This window comes from Megalobrama amblycephala, linkage group LG3 (genome assembly GCF_018812025.1).
Source record: "Megalobrama amblycephala isolate DHTTF-2021 linkage group LG3, ASM1881202v1, whole genome shotgun sequence".
Taxonomy (NCBI): Eukaryota; Metazoa; Chordata; class Actinopteri; order Cypriniformes; family Xenocyprididae; genus Megalobrama; species Megalobrama amblycephala.
Genome location: NC_063046.1, coordinates 47,615,416 through 47,634,563, shown reverse-complemented (window position 1 = coordinate 47,634,563; position 19,148 = coordinate 47,615,416). Strand labels below are relative to the sequence as shown.

Sequence of the window (19,148 nt, the reverse complement as noted above, 5' to 3'; positions counted from 1 at the left end):
CTCATTATTGTTAATGATGAAAACAGTTGTGCAGGATTCTTTGATGGACAGAAATAAGAATAAGCATTTATTTGATCAAATTAAAAAATTAATTCATCCTTGCTTTAAACACTCAGTGTTGAGGGTAACGCATTACAAGTAATGCAAGTTATGTAATCAGATTACTTTTAAGTAACTAACAAAGTAACATTACTTTTAAATTTACAACAATATATCTGAGGTACTTTTTCAAATAAGTAACAAAAGTCCTTTGTTTTCCCATGTATTGACTGCATGGCACCTCTCCTGTACCCATGTTCAGAGAAATCAAGAGTATGTGCAGAGGCATTGTGTGTGCTGTTTAAACATGATGGTTATTGTAGTTCTAGATTAAATGTGAACATGCATTTACTCATCTTACTTGCATAAAAACAGTATTCAGTATCCAGTATTCATCAAAATGAATACAAACAGTAAAATGCAAACTCAGAATATTATGCAAAAACTGCAATAATTAAATGTTAAATAACACAAATATACTTCATGTATTTAATCTCACTTTATTAACCAATGTCTTTGCTGCTGACCTTCGATGATCCAATTCAACCATATGAATAAGCAAAAACAATAATAATCACATTTGTGTTTCTTTTTTTTTTTTTTTTAAATTGCTCAAGTAAGAGTGTCCCGCGGAAACTTTTACTTTTACACTGTTGCTGCGCATTGTTTTTCATGTCCGTGGGTTGAAGCAACCCCAAATAACATGATATTTAGCCTGTGAAATGCGAATTTTACCAGGTGAACCCCGCTAAAAACGTGGATTTTCCCCCCCGGAACTTGATTTTTTTACTGCATGAACTTGCATTTCCATAAACAAGTAAATAAGTCATGCAATCAGTTACTTTTAAGGAACTAATGCAATTATTTTAATGGAATTACTTTTAAAAGTAACTTTCCCCAACACTGCACATACTGCACTTTCAGCACTGACACAGATTCATTACACTCACAGAGAAACAGACACTGTTATCGCCTATATTTATTGGCAGTGTAAGGTCTTTTCTTGCGCAGGCTGAATAGATAATGACATGATGATAATTGTTTAGCATACAAGAAATTAGGTCACAAATAACAATGCGGTTAAGTCTGGCAAGGTTAATGCGGCCGTGGCAGTGTATGGCACAAAACAAACCAACAAAACGACCTTACATTTAGCTTCAGGCCAAATCCATCACTTATTAGTAAAAGTCTTGATTTATTTGGAACCATAAACCAGATTTGATCCAATGTTGTGGCTCCATCTGAGCTTAAGTCTGCCCTCATCATACTCACTCAGTATTTTGGAGGACAGCATAGACGCACTGGCGGTATGCGTGTTACCTTACACCAGCAGAGGGATGGGGTGGGGGTGGGTTTGGGGGATTTGAGGGGAACAGGAACTGTTACATAAGCCTTGTTTTGAAGCGTAGATGCAGCACAATTCGCAGCTGTCTGTAAATAAATAAACACGTTTCCTTAAAATTCAAATAATGAACAAAACTAGGATCAGCAAAACACTATTTAAATGTTTTACAATGCAACGTAAGAATCTAAATGAAGTGGTTTTATTCAAGCGATATTAAATAAATAATATATATATCTACCTGAATACATTACGCTATGCAAATGGGTGAGTTAGGAAGTGAGGTAACTGGATGCACTACTGTTTTATCTTGAAAACTTATTTTTAACAGCTAATGGTTTAACTAGTATGACAGCCAGTAAAATGAACAATCACTTCAAGTGCAGAGCTGTTAAACTGAGATTTGTGTGCATGTGAGCACATAAGGGTTTTAAAATAAGGCCTAATTGCTGTTTTTAGGACCAAAGTTCAGTCCTGATCTTTCTTTGTCCTGGTACTTTGAAAGATAAGCAGAATGAAAGTACAGAAACAGCTGCGTGTATGAGAGCCAAGTGTCCCTGTCTGTCTCAAGTCTCCCCCTACTGCCTTTTCCCTCAGCAAACAGAAGTAGTACTCACACATAAACTCTAGAAAATTTCAAGATGACGTCTTAGTTGAGGTATTAATTTAGGTTACCATATAAAAACATCTAACTTAAACAAGCTTCGGTGTAAGTTCAAGCAGCTGTTGTGGTTTCAAGTTACTTCAATGTGTTCTTCTATGTGTAGACGACGCTTACTTGCAAGTTGACACAAATCAAAAAATGTTTTAGTAACTAGGGTGTGATGATAAGTATGGTCTGTCAACTCTTGAGCACAATGTTCGTCCCAATATTACGCAACACTCACCAAAGGGAACACTAGGGACTTCATGCGAAACTGTTTAACATTTACAAAAGTGATAAATAGAGATAAAACATGGTGCAGGGACGGCGTCAAAACCCGGAAGACTAATTCACCACTGGTTCCCTCAAGATTTTCCTATGGGGTTTTATAATGGGGGTTTTCCAAGATATATATTATAATAAAGCCTGTGGTAAACATAACTTAAGGATACTTTAACATTTATCCAGTTAATTTTTAGGAACATACGTTTTCAAAAATAAACATAACTGCTTCAAAAATAGCATTTTTGGTATGAGTGAGTGTAATTTACATTATAAATAAATAAAACATCTAAGCATCATGTTATGTTTACCACAGGCTTAATTTTATTCATACATTGTAAAACCCCATTATAAAAACCCATAGGAAAATCTTGAGGGAACCAGGGGCGAATTAGTCCTCCAGGTTTTGACATCATCCCTGCACCGCTCTATTCCAACCAGCAATTAAGTACACATTTTGTTTACTAGTATTTGCAAGTCATGTATTAATCAAAATCATTCAGTTGCAAGGGCTTATGGGTATTTGCCCTCCCTCAAAGCAGAGCAGCAGATGCAACAATATCAACTGCTACGCAGTTCTGTTGCAAAAAATGCATATTTTCCACAAGTGACATCCAAATAGCAACTACACATAAAATATATAATGTAAATATTATTTTGAAGTATTTCCACAACATGAATATGTCATATTTTGGAAATAATTTGCAATAATGGGGAGAGATTATTCTGCACCACACGTCTTCCAAAGGACTGAGTGATCTTGCTCCAACGGAAAGCCAACAACTTCACAAACAACCTTTAAAGTGCCCCTATTATGCTTTTTCGAATATTACCTTTCATGCAGTATGTACTACAACTGTTTGTGAATGTAAAATGTCTGCAAAGTTTTAAAGATCAAGTGCACAATAAAGTTATTGTCTCCTAAAAGAAAGAATCGATTCTGAACTGCTGAAACGAGTCGCCAGCAATTCCAGTCTCACTTCCTGTTACAAACCTACGTAACAATGTGACAAATTTGCATATTGCCAGCCTATGGTCTTCATTGGCTGCCCACGAACAACGTCTACTTTGACCTTCAAACACTGTAGTTGTAGCTGAGGCCTGGAAGAGTTTGGTTCGTGTTGACGTTATATAGAGAAGACGCTGTTTTCTGCACTGAGAATCCACTGTGAGGCACTTCAAAACGATGAAGATACATGCTGGAATTGATACGGAAAAACGCCATTGTTCGTATCACTCTGTATAAAGTGCTGAGGAAGCCACCGGGGCTGAAATTTAGATATGGTAATGGGTATTCAATTTCCGACACACACTGTAAGCAGTGGACTAATCACAACAGACTGGACCATCTGACCAACCACCAGAGCAGGGTAAGCTCATGGAAAGGAGGGGTTTAGAGATACTGAATCTTCAAACAAACTGTTTTCAGACTCTTTGAGAAATTAAGTGATGTCCAATGTATATTATGAGAAAATTAAAGTGTTTTTTTGACCTTGGATGCATATAAACCTACTGCAGGCACCTTTAAAAGCATAAAATAGGGGCAGTTTTAAATAGATTATCTAGTTTTTCCACACGGAATAAAGAAGTGTCCCCTACTTACAAACACTATCTTTCTAAGTTCCTTTCACACGTTTTCTGTTATCACTACAAACGCACAAAAACACACAAATGCTGGTATTGCCACTTTAACCCAGATGAACCCTTTGCTGGTCAGCATTATCATGAAGTTTCCAGATCTGCTTGTGGTTTTCAGTTTCAGTGCCATATGGAAGCATATTAGTGGTTCTCACTCTGCCAAACTAGAGCTGGAGTGATGAAAGATGTAACAAGCGAAAGGAAGAGTCTGCTATCCACACCAGCAGCTGATGCTGCCCAATGAGCACAGTCACACACACACACACACACACACACACACACACACACACACACACACACACACAAACAGATTTCATTTACAAGCCAATTCCACTTCTAGCATATATCACTGTAAAATAATGTAGCAAAAGTGACATTACATAAGAGATCAAATAAAGTCAATTTTGTATAAGCAACTTAAAATAATAAACAGTGTCAAGTGTTACAATGTCAAGTGTGGTGGTCAGGGTCCAACTAACAGGCTACTTTGATCACTAATGATGTACTTGAATAATGTGTTTTTGGAACACTTTCGTTAGTCACAGACCTTTTTGTTGTTGTTGCTATAATCCAAAAGCCAATGGAAAAATCCTGATGGGTTTTTGTTGAGGGAACCAGGATGATGCTAACATCCAGGTTGGCCTACGAAAATATGTCATCCCTGCACTACTCTATTATGTAATGTTAATGTTTACAGAACTCATGTTTGACCAGCATTAATTGTTGATGAATATTGAGTATACTGAAAAATGTCCTGAAACTGGTTGCCTCAAGTTTTTGAGTTTTCTCAACTTACATTTTATAGTGTATTTTTAATAAAAATGTCGTTATAATACACATGGGTGTCACTTTGATTACAATTAGATTAAAGTCGAATCATTAACATTTCAAACAGAAAAAAAAAAGACTTTTCAAAGAAGTTTTAAATACTCGCTACCTGTCACAGATTTGACAAACAGAAGTTCAAACCGATTGCACTTCCGTTTACAGCCGCTAGTGGCGCAGACTTCACATCAGTTTTATGCTATGGTTTTATGCCAGGATATTTTCTAAAGTGCTGACTGAGTGAGAAATAATCAAAAATATGATCTCCGAAATGAATACATCATGGGGGAACATCATCTAATAATTTTAAGACAGCGTACCTGATTCAACAGTCAACCACAGGTGAGAAATTTGGCGAGCTTGTGTAACCGTCGGTCTAACATCGTCTCATATCCGTCAGGCGCACATAAAATAACATCAACCAATTAGTATTTGTGTTTACTATGTGTAACTTATAATTTAAAAACCTTTTCTTAAATAACTTCCAAACAAGCGACATTATTTGGTAGGACCATAGACGACTTATAGACCTTATGTAGCCCCGCCCCTTTTCAGCGTTGCGCTCGTTGTCTTTTGACTTCCGGCTTGTATTTCCACAGCGATCTTATGTATTTATGAATGAACTGCTCATTTTAAAATCCTCCCATTCTACTGACATTTGTTAAGACACCCGCTTTAAACATTACAATGCTCATGATAACTTTTGTTAACTCTACAACATGTAAATCCACTTCACCAGCTAATTATTCTTCAACAGCGATGCCATAGAAATATACAGGGCTACCGCGAAAACGGAAGTTCAAAGACAATATTCTAAAGATGGCGGCGCGCATGTTTCTCTGGAAAATAAGGTCTATAGACCAATTTGGTGTTTGCAAACAGCGATGACGTTTTTTGTGGGCGGAGCCTAGCTGGTTGCAGAAAATGACAGTTGAGCAGTAGAAGTCTATGGAAGCCACGAAATAAAAGAATAAAAAAAGTTAATTTTGAGTTTATATCTCACAATTCTGACTTTTATTTCTCGCAAATCTGAGTTTACATCTCACATTTCTTACAAAGAAAAACAGAATTGTGAGATATACTCGTTATTCTGTCTTTTCTGAATTGCAATTTATCCCGCAGTTCTGACTTTTTCCCCCTCAGAATTGTGAAATAAACTCACAATTGCGAGTTATAAAGTCCGAACTGGGAGTAATAAACACGCAAATGCAAGAAAAAAAAAGTCAGAATTGTGAAATAAATATTATTATGTTTAAAAGTTATCTATGTAAAATATTATCGGTTTAAATTATTTTAATTATAATTATTTCATGCTGTAATTGCTATGTATGTATGTCCTCTGAACTGCATATGTGAATATTATGTAGACTTACTGTTTACATCAAATTCCTGCTTTAATAGTAGACTAATCCTTGCAGGTGTCATCAGTCCAGGCTGTGAAACGTCTCTGTTTATCTTCAAAGGACGTTTTCAACGATGGTTTTCTTTAAAAATGAAGACTATATTTTTTGCATTCCGATTCCAACATCCAGAGGCACAACAAAACATTTTTCTTTTATTCTGTGGATTTTGCACATTTTCCTTCAATTGCTACCGCTATTTTTCTGCAACCAGTATGTGCGCGCAGCTGCAAGTGACGTAATTGTGACGTCTGCTCCAAAGTTTTTTATTTTTTTTTTTATTTTATTTTTTTATTCAGTATTAACAATACAATACAACAGCATCTGTTTATGCCAGGGTTGATACACAAAATACACTACTAAAATAGACATACAAGACAAACAATAACCACAACATAAAATAGAAATAAAAATAAAAAGAGACCAAATTACATGAAAGGATGCAAATTAAACATATTTAGAGAGTACAAGATCGGTCTTAATAGCCTTTCTATTTTTAAGACCTCTTACAGTGGTGTGATATTGTTTTAGCTCTACTAAAAGGTGTTCAAAATTTGGTTTGGACTCTGCCCATTTCTTCTTATGAATATGGAATTTTCCTAAGACTAAAAAAAATTGGACAAAAAAAGAGAAATCCTTATCTGTTCCACCATCTTCAAAGTAAATAAACACATCTTTTCTCCTCAATGTTAAAGTTTGTCCAGTTTTACGTCTTATATAGTTTTCAACATCTCTCCAAAATATCACGTCTGCTCCAAAGTGGTCTATTCAGTCAGTCCGCACGAGCGCGTGTTACCCCTATTAAAGCTCCAGGAGAACAAATAAAAGAGGAACTAATATTACTAACACAATTGAAAAAGGTGAATGTAATGATGAAATAATTTAATATACAATATATGAATATTACAATAACGATTTAAAAAAATTCATATCTTGTTTTTGTGAAATTATGATAAAGGCTTCGATAATAATTGTTAGGATTGTTTTTCTTTTGATTCAGATGGCAAAAAAACTGTAATTGTTATTGGCCAAAAAAATCCTAATTAATAATTAATTAATTAATTTATGTGATCTATTGGTCCAGGGAGATCAGTTGTTCACATTCAGAACAATTGAACACGATAACGGTTATAAATATATCCATAAAATCATTATTTAACATATTTAATTTGATTGCTATACTGTAGATAGAGCAGCAACTACTGTACTAGCCTATGATAAGTCATTTGTCAGTGGTAATGTTTTTGTTTGACTATGAGGGGTTTTGTGTTTTCCTGAATGGTCTTTGCAGTTCTTATCAGTCACAGACAGGAACTTGCAGTAGTAAAATAAAAAAAACTAATGAAACATCCACTGATGGGCATGGTTAAATTAGGGTGAATCGGTCATAGAAAGAGGAGGGAAGGGAAAGGAGGGAAGATGACGCCTACGATTAATGCCACTATCCTGTGAATTGTGCAGTATGCTCATCATTTAGAGATAAACATCCTAAAACAAGCCATTTTTACTCAACACAAGCCAAAAAAATAATAAGCAGATTTCCACGAAAAACACTGCTTTGTTGGTTAAGCCAGAAGAAGTACAATCATTTCCCAGAAGTTTATCCAGGCTAAGTGGTGCCTCAGCAGCTGAGTGATTGCTGCCATGTCTTAATGCATTCTCAGGCTATAATGATATATTTAAGAAATATCTCTCTGGTCCTAAAAAAGTAAACCCAACAACCTTTCTCTGACTTGCAGCCCTCTGAGATCAACAACGAAACAAAACAATAGTTGTCCTTTTCTCAAAACCAGGAAACAAGAAAATTAAGTCAATAAATTGTGTGCATATGTGTGTGAAGGTCTGTAGAACGTGGGGAAAACTGGTCAAAATGGCTAAAATGTTAACCCCTGAGCTATTGCATTTGGTTCTCAGTGTTATTAGGCTTATGTATGGTTGATTTGTGGTGTTGATCAGAAATAAACTGACTGCTACTGCTGCATGTGGCCATCTTTACTACTCTGGGTTCTTAGCCTACACAGTTTGGAAAAGTATGGAATATGATTTGAGTAATTTCCAGGCCTGGATAAGTTTGGAAAAAAGAAAACGGACTATGGAAACAAGTTGTGTTTGTCATCATTGACTGAATGAATTCAAGGCGCACATTTTCATTACGCAAAACTGTTTGTCTTTACCATAAGTGAGTCTCCTTTGAACTTCCCTCAGACTGTACTTTGCTGTTTTGAGATCGTGCAACATCAAACCACATTTACGGTATCAAACTGATGTGTCAGAGGTAAATATACTGTATGCAGTTTATGAAGTGTTTTAGGATCCTTCTCATCATATAAGCATGTGTTTAACCAATGAAAAAAGAAAAAACAGAACAGAGACTGTACTATACCAAGTAGAATGCTGAAAATAATCCTGTAAGAACCATTTATATTAAATATGGTTTGAAAAATCTACAGAGAGGTTTGCAAATTTGAGTCTGGATAATTATGGGATTTTTAAAGGTGCCCTAGAACGTTCTTTCGCAAGATGTAATATAAGTCTAAGGTGTCCCCTGAATGTGTCTGAGAAGTTTCAGCTCAAAATACCCCATAGATTTTTTTTAATACATTTTTTTAACTGCCTATTTTGGGGCATCATTAACTATGCACTGATGTTCGTCATGCATGCTGCATGCATGCTTCGGATCACGTGAGTATAGTATTTATTTGGATGTTTACATTTGATTCTGAATGAGTTTGAGGCTGTGCTCTGTGGCTAAAGTTAACATTACACACTGTTGGAAAGATTTATAAAGAATGAAGTTATGAATTATACAGACTGCAAGTGTTTAAAAATGAAAATAGCGACGGCTCTCTTGTCTCCGTGAGTACAGTAATAAACGATGGTAACTTTAACCACATTTAACAGTACATTAGCAACATGCTAACGAAACATTTAGAAAGACAATTTACAAATATCACTAAAAATATCATGATATCATGGATCATGTCAGCTATTATTGCTCCATCTGCCATTTTTCGCTGTTGTTCTTGTTTGCTTACCTAGTCTGATGATTCAGCTGTGCACAGATCCAGACGTTAATACTGGCTGCCCTTGTCTAATGGCTTGAACATGGGCTGGCATATGCAAATATTGGGGCCGTACATATTAATGATCCCTACTGTTGTGTAACAGTAGGTGTTATGTTGAGATTCGCTTGTTCTTCGGAGGTCTTTTAAACAAATGACATTTACATAAGAAGGAGGAAACAATGGAGTTTGAAACTCAATGTATGTCTTTTTGTCTTTTCCATGTACTGAACTCTTGTTATTCAACTATGCCAAGGTAAATTCAATTTTTGATTCTAGGGCACCTTTAAATTTGTAGGAAGGAATCCTGACTACTGTGATTAACACAGGATTTTTTTTTTCATATATATTTTTTTAATATATATATTTTTTTATATATATTTTCATATATATATTTTATTTCATATATATGTACCATTTATATTTTTATATATATATATATACATATAAATATTACAAATATGTGTGATATTTTAAAGGTCCCGTTTTTCGTGGTTTTTTGAAGCTTTGATTGTGTTTATAGTGTGCAATATGACATGTGTTCATGTTTCGCGTGTAAAAAAACACAGTATTTTTCACATAATTTACTTATCTGTATACCACTGTTTCCACTGTCATAAAAACGGGCTGATGACTTCCTTGTTCTATGAAGTCCCTCCTTCAGAAATACGTAACGAGTTCTGATTGTGCCAGCGGTTCCTGTGTTGTGATTCGACAGCAGCTTAGCGCTCCTTGCCCGGAAAGGTCACGCCTCTTACCATAACGTGGAGATGCACGCGCTCAGTGTTATTGTAAACATGTCTTTAATTTTACCCTATCAATTTTAGCCGGAATCAGACCCGGTGATGAAAATAACAGCGTTTCGACGACATGGCGACAAACACACTCTACAAACGCAACTCTTGTGTATTCCTGTGGGCGGAGGTTAGTCAAAAAACTGTTTTAGTGACGTCATTAAAGAAGGAAGTAGAGGGATGTAGTCCAAACTGGCCGTTCGATGTAGGCGACTTCTGTTAAATAAAATATCTCGCTTGGCATTGAACTTTGAGCTTTAAAATTTTACAGATTTTATTTATACTCTAACAACAACATTACACACTAACTAAAGTTTGAAACATGGGATCACGAAGAACGGGACCTTTAATATGTATTTTCTATCTTACTGTCAAGAATCTTCGGTCTCTATTGTGAGTCACCACTGATAACATAAATGTGTGTTCTTCTAATTTCACAATGTATTCATTTAGCAGACTTTGTATCCAAAGTAACACTGAAAATAATTTTGTCTAGGATTTACTTTAAAGGTACGTTTACACGTCAACGCTTTTCCGCATACAGACGACACCATTGTCAAAACGATCCCCATTCATACGAATCTGTGAAAATGACCAAAAAACACTTTATTCTGCTGGCAAGCCATTAGATGGCGATGAAACTATAGAGTAAACATGTAATGCGCATGTGCATGACATTGTTTTCACAGATTTGCGTTTTCGTTGTTTACAAATAGACCGTTTTCAAAAAACGTGCAGTTTGAAACCGTTTTCAGAAGTTTGCCTTTTCGCCACCAAAACGCCATTGTCTAGTAAATGAACGGCCAAAACGCATAAAAATGTTTCAGTTTTTAGTTTAAAATGGTGTCATGTAAACGGCCCCTAAAACTATTTTACTAAATTTCACAAATAATTACAAAGAAACTGCAACTAAAACATTAAATTAAACACAATTTTTTCAAGACTGAAATAATATTTTCCTGTAAGTAAAACATAATGAAGTAAACTTAAAAAAAAAAAAAAAAATTATATATATATAAATATATATATTACAGTGAACCTAATAATTATACTGCCAGAAAGAAGCTGTTGCTGGGCTAGTCCTGCTTTATAAACTGTACACTGAGGAGCCTAATGGATATTTTTGTCACAGGCTTACATTTCACTTAAGCACTTAAGGACAGACTAAGTTGTTATGTGGGGTGCATGAGGGTCAAACAGTAGTAAGCTTGCAGCTATATAGCAGTCTCAAGCCCTCTGTGATCTGCTTCATTACATAAGATTTAGCTGTTAAAATAGAACAAGCTCTGCCGTTGGCTGTGTGTTTCTGTCCAAGATCTCACAGAGACAATAATTACCAGCACATTAAGGAGATGAGTGAGGCTTAGGGAAGTTTAACCTTTGAGCATCAGCCATGAGCCAGACTGGCATCACAGCCACATACTGTACAAATACACACAGACAAATACAGTGTTTTCCTTGAGACACAGTGGTGATGTGATGTGGTGTTGTGTAAAGTAAAGAAAGATTTGTTTGATTTCACAAAGGTCATTTCTGTTTCCATATAATCATTTAGTCAGAACATGCATGACATGGCTTAATCTTTGTAATTGACTAAAGAAAGTATTTAAATGAATAAAATCCCTTATTTTGATTCATTGAACAGAAAGTAGCATTTGATCTCAAAGTACCAGACACCCGCTTGTATAGTAAAGTGGGTTTCACCTGCAAATATTGCTCATTTGTGGTGCCAATGGTGAGAAAACAGTTCCTCCAACCTAATTTCTTCTCCCTGTTTGCAGCTGTACAAATACCGAACATGGAATATCTGTTCACAGCGGTGAGTCTGCTTGGTATTTGTTCAATTGAATTTTGCATTAGAAATCCACATGACACCAGGAATGCAGGTGAGTTTCCCAGGACCCTCTTTTTTCATTATATACACTATCGTTCAAACGTTTGGGGTTGGTCAGATTATTTTGTTGTTGTTTTTGAAAGAAGTCTCGCATGCGCTCTAAATTGAATCTGTTCATCATATAAAGCGACCATGTCTCTTAAGAAAATTTGGACTAAACCGCTCAAATCATATGGATAATTTTACAATTTCTTTATGAACATTATGAAGCGTCAAAATGGTATTTGCGTAGACTGTCAATGGAGGGACTGAAAGCGCTCAGATTTCATTTACAATGAAATTTATTTGTGTTTCAAAGATGAACGAAATTCGTATGGATTTGGAATGACATCAGGGTGAGTAAACAATGACAAATTTTTCATTTTTGGGTGAACTAACCGTTTAATATCCTTTTTTTCAGGATTCTTTGATAAATAGAAAGTTAAAAAGAACAGCATAAATGTCTTTACTGAAACTTTTGATCAATTTATTGCATCCTTGCTGAATAAAAGTATTTGTTATTTAATTTCTGACCCCAAACTTTTGCGCGCTAATGTATGTTTATGTGACCCATCTGATAAACACTCCTCTAAACATTTTCTTTATATGAAAAAACTGTATTTAACTTTGTTTGTGCACACATGCGGTTCAATATGTGTTTCAGCCACTGAACCAGCATTGTTCTTTGCTGTTTTCAAAACTTTCCACAGTTGATGCTTCTAATGACTGTGGTCTCAATGTTCAGTATGGGGTTAGTCAGGAATATACTGACAAAATAGACAGCTGCAAGTCCAAAACCTTAGTCAAAGGGAAAATATTCAACTGTTTGCATCACTTAACTCCCTACCCACAGTGCAATGGTTGTTCAGGGTGCAAATACTTGTGCTTGTTAGTAAATACCCAAGGTTTTGATTACTAGTTAAATCTCAGTTTTATGTAAACATCAAAGCATAGATCCTGTGGGTTTTTAAAAAGCAGAATAAAATGTAATTAAATAGAATATTTAATACGTGACTAGTCAAGTCGTCAGTATGTTGATAACTAACACTGATGCATGCAAGTGAATGAATTAATGAAAAAATCTGTATGAAAGAAAACATTTAAAGGAATAGGTCAAACCCCAGACTGGATGAATAGCCTATGAATGAATCAAAGCAGATGAAAGCAGCAACTGAAATTTCATCCCCAGCGTAATTTGAACAGCAGGGGGTGCAGATTACCGTTGGGCAGATTCCCAATCATCATGGCTAGTAATGTCTGTAAAGAATATGGACAGCGAGTGAATGCATTAAAATGTGTAAAAGTAAGTATGGGCAACATTCCCTCGGGTCATTTCGCAGTTGTCAAGCCCATCAACAGGTCAACCCCAGCTGAAAGCAAGTATGGAGGTAAGACAGATGTCAAAATGTTTAAACAGCCATTCAGTAGACTCGTTTGTTTAACTTGTTATCCAGTTAGGGGGTTTATGGACGACAACTGGAGGGTCATCTCTAGCCTGAGTGCCTGACCCTCACATCTTGTTACGCCGTCATCTCCTTTACTCACCTTTCCTCACTGCCTTAACACAAACATATTCTGTCACTCTGTCTTTATCCCATGTAAATTCAAAGAGGCTTTGCATTGCATTCAGAGTAAATATGTGAAATTCCACCCTTTCAGAATCAGCATTTTTCTGTGTATATGTAATATGAGGCATTAAAGTACATATGGTATGGCATATGGTTGGTGCGTTCATTATGCGCTCATTATGTAATGCAGTAATAGCACCTTGGACTCTTGATATTGGTTTGCAAGGGTTGCGTCACATGTTGGGTTTGTTAGTGGTATCTCCTGGAGCCAAGGAACACGCGGGGCTGTGTAATTGCTGTTGGAGTCACGGTCACTGCCCTTTTTGTCTGTTTACTCTTTGCAAGTGTACCTGTTTTTACCAGTACAGTTTATTCTAAGAGGAATGACGGGTTATATAATATTCAGTATTTTGGAAATACCAATTATGTAAAGAAATTATCCATGTGATTTAATTTGCAGCTTTTAGAAGGCATTAATACAGATTATTTAGCTGAGTTATTCCACACAGGTGTCACGAAAGCAGAATAATACAGAAATGCTGATAATCTGTATAGGCAGCCAAAAGGAATTAATGAAGAAAGCTTTGCAGTAGTATCACAAGAAGGAAACCTGGTTGCGTGAAGTTGCTATTTGCAGGGGTCAAAGAAAGGCTATACATATAAGTATAGGTATAGTTTTCAATCGTTAAGATAGATTACAAGTTAGTCAGTGAGCTAAATTCGCAGCTTGTCAAGGTAACTTGTTGCAAAGAGGTGACCATACAAATCTAAAAATGTAAGTAATATCATTATTTATAATTTATTACCGAATATATATCACAAAAATATCACAATAATTGTTTGTTTTGTTTAAATCATCTTGACGTTTAGTTAATTTGGATTGCGCATGAAGAACATCAACCGATTTCTGATAAATACAAAAGTTGAACTGAATCTCAGTCGATTGAAAATGACTATTAGAATCATTTGCACACTGTCTGAAATAGAGACCGAAACATTTGCCTATTCTTAATATTATTTAACAGATATAAAGGGAAAGTGTAAAGACATAACATTGTGTTGACAGAAAGATTGGAGGAAAAGGTTACTGAGTGAGTACGCGGTGTATCTCAATTGTTTACGCAAGTTGAGCTCTAGTGAGAAGACATGATAACACGTGCTCGGGTGGCGTGGATAAGGAGCAAGCTGAGCCTCAGTAACAGTCTTTCCCTTCTTTAACAGCAAAGGAGGCCCCTCTACCCAACTTAGGGGTGGGGGGGGGCAACTACTTTGCTGGAGAGGAAGAAAAACACTGTCGTTTCAACACCACCAGCAGCTGTACTACTAATGCAATGAGAAAGACTGTGGAGGATGTATGGCAAGCCATTTTAACATTTAAGGCCCCGATATACTCACAGCGAAATTCTTTTTTGTTCTTCACTTAGGGGTAAAATGAAGTTCGAAATACGTGACCAGCGATATACTGTTAGCGAACATTCAATGCCGCCCACAATGCTAAGAGCAGCGTTTAGATGAATATGTAAATATGTGCTGCGTGCTTTCCTCTCAATAACAAAATAAACAACACACAACAAAATTGAGAAAACAGCAAGCTTTTTTTTTAATAAAGCATAAGAAAAGCATCTGATCATAGCAAAGTGGATATGTTTGCACGAGCTCTGCAAATCGGCACTCTAGTAAAGTCAAGTCACATTTATTTGTAAAGCACCTTATATAATCAGCTCCCTAGTTCACTAGTCAGGGCACTGATCAGGGAGTCGGCCACATTCATTTAAATGCATACTGATACGCGACCTAGGAAGCTAGGGAGTTGTTTGAGACGCAGGGATAGTTTGTAGGGGTCTTCCTCGTGTATTTACTTTCTCTTCGTCGTCTTGTGTGCTCAGCAAGACTGTTTTGTGCTTGAGCGCCACCAAGTCGTGTTTTACTGTAACTTCAGCAGCTCCAGGCACGTGAACAAAAGCGCCACTCTCATTGGTCAGTCAGTTTTTAATGCGGCGCGTCAAACCAAAAAAAACGAACCCGAGGCGTTTTAAAAAAAATGACGCTTTTACGGCTCGCGTTTTCCGCGTCGGTGTGCACACTCACATTGGCGCCCGTTGTTTAGTCAGGAGGCGTTAAACGTCGGCGAAAATCGCGCGCGATATTTGTCCCGGTGTGAACAGGCCTTTAGTGTCTCGTTTCATCAGAAGTACAACTTAATTTCTACTACAAAGCAGCGTGTTCATGTTTTCACTCGCCGACGTCTGACCTCGGCATAGTGAACAAGGGTGCATCATTAGCCAACTATGGTCGTAAGTCCCATTGAACTCTATCGGTAACGACGAAACTTGCGACCATAGTTCGCTTTGGGAAACGCACCCCAGATAAAATTTCCATGTGAAAGAAGGAGGAGCCTCAGGGCACACCTGCCAATTACGTAATCGCCATGGACCAATGGTAGTACAAGAGTGTTTACCAGCCGTAGCGAACTTTTCTGGAAAGTTCGCTTTGGCAAGCTCACAAAACGAACTCCAAACAAACTTTGTGTTGGCCTGATTTTGTTCGAAATTACGTCACAGCAGTTCGTTATTCGATTTCACTTCAAGTATATCGGGGCCTAGTATCTATATTCATTCTACTAGTACTTATTTTTTTAGATACTACTAGTGTCTATTCCATTAGGTACTAGTACTTATTCTTTTTCTACTTGTGCTTATTCTTTATAGTGTTTATTCTTTACTAGTACCTTTTTAAAGATACTAGTATTTATTTATTAGATACTAGTACTTATTCCAATAGTGTCTAGTATTTAATTACACTTGTTAAGAAAAATTAGAACAAGTACTTATTTTTTAGTAACTGGTAACCTTTTGGACCAAAGAAATCCTGAACTTGAAAGGTACTAGTGCTTTTTAAATTTAAGTTTCTGCTTAGTATGCTAATAATACATAGAATATTAATGAACCAATAAGAGATTGGACAGGAAATGGAAAAAGTGAGATAGCACTAGAGGTGATATGAATTCATTTAATTTTTTTAATTCATATTATAGCCTATATATAAATTATATGACATCAATATTTTTTATTTATTGTTTTTCCTTGTTGGTTGTCAGTTTCTTTGATGTTATTGTTCATTCGTTAGCATTGTAGTACGAGTGATTCACCAATGTCAACAGACAAATTAGCAGTATTATTAGAGACGCTTCATACCCCCTTAAGAAACGGTGCAGAAAACAGTGAATGTAAAATCGAAGTAATAATAAGACCATCTCTGGTTTCGCTTCTGTCTGATAGAAATATTACCTACTAGTAAACTTAAGAGACACACCGTCCTTAGTGTGTTGCATTGTATTAACACTGTGCTCTAATCTACGATTTCACACGTAGTTACTAAATATTTATTTTATTACCCAAGCGAAATTGGATGAGCTGACATGCAGGATGCAATTAAACGAAGCTTGCCACGTTAACGCCTAATTTCAACACTTTTTTGCAATCGCTTGATTTTGCATTTCCCAGACTTACTCTTGCATTGAAGTTCCACCATCGCCTGGTACCATTCCTCCTGGTCCGCCTCGTTCTCCGCCGCCACCACGAAACTCTCAGCCCGAGTGTACAGCACTATCATGTATTTATTCTTTGAGTCGGCCCGTTTGTTGATGTTGAAGCACGTCTCCAGCGCCAGAGCCCTTTTGGGCACGGGCGCTTTACCACGAAATTTCTTCTCACTCTCGTAGTATTCGAGTCGGGCCGGGCCGCGCTCTGAAGCCGTCCGTAACACGAAGTACCGCCGGTGCATGGATTTCTGCTTGCGGAGATACCCGCTTTTACGTACGTCCTCTGTGCTGTTCTGCAGATCGGTGTGGTTCTCCATGGCTCGCGGGGTCTGTTTCGCTCAACCACGGTGAATAAAAGTTCAGCCCTAAAAGTCGCAAACGACAACAGATGAAACCTCAGTCCACCTCCGTTCCTTCGGAAAAGTCATGTGCGCAAAAGGCGAGAGAGGTTCCAACAAGCAGTTTCTTTCCAAAAATAATGTCATCAGACGCTGCGCTTTTCTTGGTCGAGCAGAACGGGTGAACAGACGAGTCCACGACCGTGCACACGCGAGCACATGTGGTGCGGCGTGCGAGAAATAGCGCAACTACTACTATTTAGAAGAAGCTTTGGGAGCGGAATAATCTCATTACTGTAGCATACAGTAGACAGCTCCCTGTCACCCCTCCTCTCCAGTGCAGCGTTCACTGCTACTGTGAAGCTCTGTCACTCATCAGTCTGCTGTAGTTACTCTCTCTCTCTCTGTGTGTGTGTGTGTGTGTGTGTGTGTGTGTGTGTGTGTGTGAGAGAGAGAGAGAGAGAGAGAGAGAGAGAGAGAGAGAGAATTAAAAGAATAAAGCTATTTGAATCTTGAGAGAGAGAGAGCGCGCGCAGAGTGGCTGTAGCTGTGTAGAGCACGAGGTTGCGGACCAGAATCGGATTTCATTCGCCTGTGGACTGTCCTGACTCAATACTGCCTTTAACAAATTTTACTTTTTAAAAGGCCTGACCAGCTAACCCTTGTTGGCAAACATTTATTCGTTAAAAAAAAAAATAGTATAATTTTTGTTAGTAGAAGCATACTTATTTTTAGTTAAATAATTACATATAGTGAGATCCTTTTCAGTTTCACTAACTATTGATTAGACTCTAATACTTATTCCATTAGTGATTAGTATGTATTTAAATAAATATATTAAGTATAGCAGTTATACCTTTTGTTTCTTGTCAGTTTTCCCATTAACTAAAACTACTGTTCCACTGTTACTCATAACCAGACTTTTGCTGTTGAATTAAATAGTAGTTAAATGGTTAGTTCACCCAAAAATGAAAATTCTGTCATGTATTACTCATCTTTATGTCGTTCTACACCCATAAGATGTTCGTTCATCTTCGGAACACAAATTAAGATATTTTTGATAAAATCCGATGGCTCAGTGAGGCCTGCATTGATAGCAAGATAATTAACACTTTCAGATGCCTAGAAAGCTACTAAAGACATGTTTAAAACAGTTCATGTGACTACAGTGGTTCAACCTTAATGTTATGAAGTGATGAGAATACTTTTTGTGCGGCAAAAAAAAAAAAAAAAAGACTTTATTCAACAATATCACGTGATGGGCGATTTCAAAACACTGCTTCATGAAGCTTCGAAGCTTTACAAATCATTTGTTTCGAATCAGTGGTTCGGAGCGTGAAAGTCACGTGATTTCGTTACTTCATAAGTGTTTCGAAATTTCAATGGTTTACCACTGGAGGGCGTGACTTTGGCAGTTTGATACATGCTCCGAACCACTGATTCGAAACAAATGATTTGTTAAGCTTCATGAAGCAGTGTTTTGAAATCGCCCATCACTAGATATTGTTGAATAAAGTGTTTTTTTGTTTGTTTTGTTTTTTGGCGCACAAAGTATTCTCGTCACTTCATAATATTAAGGTTGAACCACTGTAGTCACATGAACTGTTTTAAATATGTCATTAAATATGTTAAATATGTGGCTTTCTGGGCATTTGAAAGCGTTAATTATCTTGGTCTCAATGCAGGCCTCACTGTGCCATCGGATTGAAAATAAAAATTATACTAATCACTGTTGGATTATTTACTAGTATTTTTTAAGTTGCTGACATAAATACTTGATAGTTTAAAGGAATAAATGTTAAG

At 36.7% G+C, this 19,148-nt stretch overlaps 1 protein-coding gene across 3 annotated transcripts in view; it reads right to left on the bottom strand.

Moving 5' to 3' along the window:
* The window catches only part of si:ch73-335l21.1 (insulin receptor substrate 1-B), a 57,889-nt gene extending 40,133 nt beyond the window's left edge, over nt 1–17,756 (bottom strand). For 2 of the 3 annotated variants that reach the window (XM_048185797.1, XM_048185798.1), the window contains exon 1: nt 16,976–17,756. In XM_048185797.1, the coding sequence (XP_048041754.1) occupies nt 16,976–17,324 (349 nt within the window). In that variant the 5' untranslated portion in view covers nt 17,325–17,756. The remainder of the gene's footprint in view (nt 1–16,975) is intronic. The other variant, XM_048185799.1, reaches the window with a different exon arrangement.
* Between the last annotated feature and the right edge of the window lie 1,392 nt (nt 17,757–19,148).